The following is a 6,912-nucleotide window of genomic DNA, read 5'->3' on the forward strand; positions in this document are numbered from 1 at the left end:
GGTTAACGGGCCGTGAAGCTGATGGGGTCCTCCCGCCCCTGTGGAATTGTTTCGGTGGCTTTGCACTCTACTGGACAGGACTTACAAGACCCTCTGGGGTCTGGCCCGCTCCAACCTCTCCGCAGCTGCTTCTCCCACTGCTTTACCCTCTTTGGGCCGTTCTGACGCATCCGTGGTTCCCATAATGTGACATGTGGTTCACCTGTGACACTGCCTTATTCTGGTCCACCCAGTCATCCAGATGTGCCTCCTGATGGTTGCCATAGCGATCTGTGCACACCTCTGACCAGAACGTCATTTTGTAACGGTTTGTTACCTTGCCTGTCTCTCCTGGAGGACAGAGATTTTTGTTCTTATTTCTAATACCTACGCAGCGTCTGGCGTTTAGTGTTGATTCTGTAAATATTGGTTGGATGAATGAATGAAAGTCGCAGTTCAGACAAGCACCAGGGGCTGTGAGGGAACCCAGTGGATGGATAGTATTGAGAGGTTCAGACAGACAGGTGGTTGGGATTTGGAAAAGTCTCTAATGAGGAGGCAGAGTGTTGATTCCTGGGCAGAGATGGGCTGGGAAAGGACAGATGCCAGCTCGAGAAGGCTGGGAGGCCTTAGCAGGTACCCAGACAGGATGCAGGGATGGGGAACAAGAATGCAGGTAACCAAGCTACGGTAGGAGATAGTCAAATATTCTGGGGACCAAAGCTCACATTCTGAACCAAAACACATGACCAGGGACAACCTAGTAGCAGAAACACTAAATCCAGATACTTTCCCTGCTCGCAGATGGGGTCCAATACAGAGAGAGAAGAGCCACAGAATTTGGAAATCAGGAGGGGCTTGACAGCTTGAAGAGATTATTAACCTTTTTTCCCCCATATACCAATTCAGTACAAAGGAGAAAAAAGGATTACGTTTTTGTAATTGAAATAATATTGAATGACGAATAAGGCTTAAAGCCCAGATTATATTTAACAAAATCTTATTTTTAGATTTGGAGCCACTGACTTCTAGGCATCTCAAGCCCACAACTCATTAACTCACATAGTCAATAAGTATTTGTTGAGTTTCTGGAGTTCTGTTCTGCACACTGGTCCTTGAACCCCTAGAGCTGCAGTCAAGCAGGCACAAGAAGTGCCCAAGGAATCCTAGGCTACGTGTGTCCATCTGGTCAAATTTGGAGGGATTTTTGTTTCTGAATGCCTGGACCATCAATATCACCCCACTTATTGCTGTAAAATAGTGTCACTGTAAACAGAGAGAGAACTCTGATTAAACACTGCATTTCTACTGCAATGTGTTTCCTTTTAGTTTGAAGACTGTGACTATAGAACACTCTCTTTTGCCTTGACTTCAGTCTTGTTGGCATTTGTTGACTAGCTCTTGGAGTTACATTTTTATATAGAGTTTTTGTTTAAAGGAACTCTACCTGCCTGCCTTTGGAGGACGTTGTTTAAGTGGGGAACAGCTGTTCTCCTCCAGGCATTTTGGGCTAAGCCAGCTTGGTCTTCTCAGGAACAGAACAAAGGCATACAGAAATTATGTCACAGATGGATTTTTGTGTGATAAAAATCACTTATTACTGAATGAAAGAATGGCCTATTCTCTTTAGAAATACGAGCATAACATCTAGTGTGCCTTTAGTAGCTTCCAACCTTGTTGGTTTAGTTTTAATTATTAAAATTGCCTAAGTTAAGATGTGCCTCGTTTTCTGTGGTCGAACATTCCCTGAAAATTTGTGCATATGACAGTTTTCTGTAAATGAAGTAATTTCAAATTCAATATTCAAATAATTCTGAAATAATATTTGAAGGAATCAGCTAGATTTTCAGTGTACATTTCTGGACCCTCTTTTGTTCTTTTGATCCACGTGTCTGTCCCTGTGCTAACATCACACTGTCTGGATTCCTTTGGCTTTGTAATAAGTTTTGAACTGGGTGATTTAAGCCATTCCACACTTCACTTTTGCTAAATTGCTTTGATAGTTCTAGGTCCTTTGCATTTCCATTAGTATCAGCTTGTCAATTTCTACAAAGGAGCCAGCTGGGATTTTGATAGGAATTAGATTGAATCTGTAGATCAGTTTGGGGAGAAGTGCTGTCTAATAACATTGAGTCTTCCTGTCTATGCATAAGAAATCTGTCTTCATTCATTTAGATATTATTTAATATCTCTCAGAAATGTTTCACAGTGTTCAATGTATTGGTCTTGAATTTCCTTTGTTAAATCTTTACTTAACTATTTTATTCTTTTTCAATTAAAAAAGCCTGGGAAGTGTGGAGAGCTGATCTGGTCCTTCTTTGATGCCCATGTGCCCAGGATCCCCTGTTAAATGTTTGGCTGGTCTAGCCATCTGTATCTTCCCCTACTAGGATGGCAACCTCAGCTAGCCAAACTACAGGGTTTCCCCATTTGTTTTCTACTGAGTTTACAACTTTGTCAGCATCACGGAGCATTTGTTTCCACTCTCTGCTCCAAATCAAGTCAGCTGTCCATCTCCAGCACTAAAGCTGCTGGTTTTCAGGGCTCACCCTGCCCTGGGAGCGGGGGTGAGTATGGAGTAGACCCAGGCAGAAAGCTGCTCTCTCTCTCACAGTCTGACCTGAAACCCTAGCAGCCTTTCATAAAGAAAAGCTTCCCAACTTGTCGTTTGTTGGTTACTTTCAGAATCCTGAAATGGTGGTTTTTGAAAATTTTGTTCAGTTATATAACTGTTTTTGTCAATCTCTTTACTTACCATAGCCAGAAGTCCTACTAAAATATTTTAATTTATATAAATATCTTGACTACCATAAAATTCTCTTTATGAGATTCTATTTCTGTTGTTTGTGATTCTGTTAACAATCCACTAATTTTACTAATAGCCCATTTTAAATATTTTCCTCGCTAATTAGCAAAGTATTGGTGTTGATGGAGACAGAGAACATTATGGTGAGTGCCTCGACCCTGGACAGTCTTCCTTATTGGAATACGCCCTGACCACCCCAAGAGACGCATCATTGATTTTAATACCAGCTGCAAATGGGTAGTTTAACCTAAGTAACACACACACACACACATACACACGCGCACACACACACACACACACACACGATATCACATGCACCAAGTCACTGTCTTTATATTGAAGTTTCTTAAAGTTAATTTCAGATACTAGTTACCGTTTATGTTTAGAGGATGCTCATCTTGAGTCAATCAGTTTAGATCCTCGGTTTCAAGACACTCAAGTCGGGGAGGCCTCTGGAAATTGCAACCCCCAGGAGGGAACAACTGCTGCACTCGCAGAAGTTCTGGACTGGCCAGTGGGGAACCAATCTCAGAGGTTGAAAGAAGGGCTGACATCCTCCTGTAAACAAATTAGGCTCCTAACCATGCCAGCTTGTCCAGTGTAAAGGGCAGAGGATTGGAGAGTCAGCAGCGGGAGGTCTGTGCTGAGGTGCTGACCCGAGGGGGAGGGGCAAGTATGGAAAGTGCCACTTAGGACTAAAACAGAGAACTCACCATCCACAGTCCATTGGTTGAAGATGTGTACTTTGCTCAAAGTGGGGGGACCTATATGTGAATCCTCCTGCAGTGTGCAGGAAAGACAGGCTATTTCTTTGGTTTTTACTGGTTTGTTTGAAAAGAAAACGTATTAAAGAAGAAGCATATGAAACGAGGACCTACTATATAGCGCAGGGAACTATATTCAATATCTTATAATAACCTGTAATGGAAAAGAATCTGAAAAAGAATACACACACACACACATATATAAAACGGAATCACTTTGCTGTATGCCTGAAACATTGTAAATCAACTATACTTCAATTTAAAAAATAAAAAGAGAAGTTGTATATAAATGTGGCCTGTTTGAGAGTCACCTATTCATGCGGTCCAGGCTGGGTTCTGATTCACTACTAATGTGTGGAAATAGACTAAATTTTCCCTGTTATCATAATGAAAATATAGGGAAAAATTCAGAAAATGAAAGAAAAATAATATTAGAAATCTTAATTTAATATGATGGGGGAGGAGGGCTCAAGGGCACTGCTGTGTCCTTAACCTTCCCCAAGTCTCTCCAGCTGTTTTCCTCGCTAGGATGGGGAGACAGCCCCACCTTCTGAGGATGGCCCTGTTTTTGCTCAGAGGCTCTTTTGAAGATGCTTCCTCTCCTCTGTCACCTAGACCTGGACCATGTCCCGGAAGCTCAAAGGCAAGGTCCCAGGGCAGCCAGGGGATGGATACCGTGCTGTCCCCTCTGGCCCACCCCACCCCTGTGTGTAAAGCCCCCTCCAGGCCTCTGTGAAAAGACAACAGGTCTGAATACCGGCACCATCAGGACAGGACAGCCTGAAAGGGCTGGCTGTCTGTCAGCAATAGGCAACGCAGGTACATAGCCTTCTTTAAAATTTAATATCATCGAAGCATTTCACAATGTCTTCAATAGCATCATTTTCAACATGGATGAACCAGCCAGTGGCAGCATCACTCGGGTAGAACAGGACTGAGGAATCAAAACACTGGTTTGCTTTAATAGATTGTCCCGGTTGATGCTCAGGTGACCTTGTTTGTATGTTACATCTTTAATTTTGGAGGCCTTGACCTTTTTTCCCTCTTTACAATAAGCCAAAAAACTTTGTTTTAACCAAAGTCCCGAATTCCCTCTAAAAATAGTTGCCAAAGGTCTCCAAAACATAAACGCAGGACGGGGAATCTGGAGTTCTGGTTAAATAGTGACAGAAAACTCTGGAGGACGTGTGATCTTACTCATCAGTCTGATGAACTTTGTGCCAGGGCTCCGCTGAATTGGCCAACCCCATAGAGTTAGAGCTGGAAAAAACCCAGGAGACCATTTCATCTGCTGAAGTCAAAGCAGCAGCCCCAGGGAAGATACTTAACCAGGAAGTAGCTCAGCCCCAGCCCTGCCCTGCAGAATCAGAATCTGCATTTGTAACAAGATCTCCAGCTGATCTGATAAAAGTTTGAGAAGCTCTGCTCCAACCCTCTCTTTGCCCAGTTGAGCACAGAATGACTTTCGTAAATCTTGTACATAGTTCAATTATAAGGATCAAATCTGTGGATGCCAAGGGTCATTTTCTATTAATTCAACCTTAGGTCATGTTCACTTTTCTCATAGCACCGCTTTCATGTTGTGTGTCCCTGTCACCAGGAACCAGAGCATCTTTTCCGTCTTCACCCAGATTGCGCTGTGCTTGCAGGTGGGTTTGGGGAAATGTGGAAGGTCCTGCATCTATCCCTGTGAAACTTATACTGGATTTATTTTAGCCACTGTTGAGATTCCACTCATTCCAGGACCCAGTGTGTTCACTTCCCATGTGTGTGATGCCTTGTTCTTTTGTTATCCATGTGGCGATTAATCATATCGAACAAGGGAGTGCTGGGCACGTGGGGTGGAAAACCGAAATAGTGTTTGGAAATAGTTTTTGGGGAAAGTATACGCCTCCCGCTTTCCCCCTGAGAATGTGCCTGTATGGGGGATGGGCCTCTTCTGCTTTCCTTGGGACATCGGGTCATGGGGAGAGTCTGGATCACTGGCAGAGACGGCCAGCAAGCTGCTGTGACAGAGGGAAGAACTAGGTGTCTGCAGTATGACAGGGCCAAAAGAAGAGGGGTTTAAACCAGAGAGAAAGGACCTTGTTTACAAAAGCTACCGTGAGGTCCAGTAAACAGCAGGTGAACTGCACGCTGGGGGTGGAGACCTTGACGAGGACATTTTGAGTGATTTAAAGGAGGAGAATCCCAACCGAAGTTGAGTGAAGAGCCAGCGTGAGGCCAGGAACTGAAGACAGTGATCACGATTCTCATATACATCCTTGACTTAGTAATAGCTCTAAAAAAATAGATTATCACATTAAGTGTATGTATCTAGATAAAGAAGCAGCCTAATCTCAGAAAAAACAATGGTACTAGAACTCAGAAAGTACAGTGTTATCAACCCCAGTGGGAATGAAACCAAGATAATGTGACTCTGGACTTTTGATTGGGGTGTTTACTCTAGTTGTCAAATGTGTTTGTCTGTTGTGGTCTCTGAGGTGGAAGATATTGCAAATGCTTTCGTGGTTTGTAAGCTGTCCCTCTCAGTAATAAATGGAGCTGTAATCCGGTGGATCCAGCCTCCTTGGGGTCATTGTCCTGGTGTTAGAGGCGGTAACACGTCGGGCGTCTCGAATACCAAGTGATCCAATCAGAGGTCCATGGATGCTCGTGAGGACAGTCCCTGACTGACGCTTTCACAAGGCATATCCAGAACCAACTACATACATTTAAGAGCTGGTGCAAAATGAAAATGTGGGCCCCCTTGTTTACATTATGAGAAATTTCAAGACAGTGTCAACAGGGCTCTAAACCAAGGGCGACTGCACACCCATGAAGTGGCCTTGGGTACGTCCCTAAAGAGCATGCCAAAACTTTAAAGCATAAGCAAGTAAAATGTATATAATGGAGCACAGAAGTGGCAGAAGAAGGGGGAAGAAATAACTAAGACCTTGAAGCGTTTGTAGAAAAGTTGGTGGTTTTTGGAAGCGTTTAGCTGATTAGAAAATGTTGGATTAATTGATGTTTTTTGGTATTTAAGCAAATGATATAAACATTGTAGACATGATAAAAGATATTGATACAAGCAGAATATAACTGCATTTTCATTCAACAGAGCTGTCAATATTCCACCTAAAGGCTGCACTTGCTTTTTGATTTGCCTCTAAGCTGATTTCCGTCCTGTAAGAATTTAGAGGAGGGAGGAGGGGCCATGGCTTCCCAGGGTAATGGGAATAATATGAAATATCAAAATACTTATGGATGTTGAGGTGCTTTTGCGCTTTGCCTGTGTGCTATAGTGCCTGTGTGCTATAGTGATTTTGATCCTGTAGAGCTTTTTTTTTTTTTTTTTTTTTTTTTTTTTTTTTTTTTTGTGGT

At 43.0% G+C, this 6,912-nt stretch overlaps 1 protein-coding gene across 1 annotated transcript in view; it reads left to right on the forward strand.

Annotated features, from left to right (window-relative positions):
• The first annotated feature begins 636 nt into the window (after positions 1-636).
• LAMA1 (laminin subunit alpha 1) overlaps positions 637-6,912 on the forward strand; it is a 145,655-nt gene continuing 139,379 nt past the window's right edge. Inside the window, exon 1 of the mRNA XM_055080335.1 lies at positions 637-655. Coding sequence (XP_054936310.1) covers positions 637-655 — 19 coding nt within the window. The remainder of the gene's footprint in view (positions 656-6,912) is intronic.

The sequence above is a fragment of the Physeter macrocephalus genome, chromosome 19, assembly GCF_002837175.3.
Source record: "Physeter macrocephalus isolate SW-GA chromosome 19, ASM283717v5, whole genome shotgun sequence".
Taxonomy (NCBI): Eukaryota; Metazoa; Chordata; class Mammalia; order Artiodactyla; family Physeteridae; genus Physeter; species Physeter macrocephalus.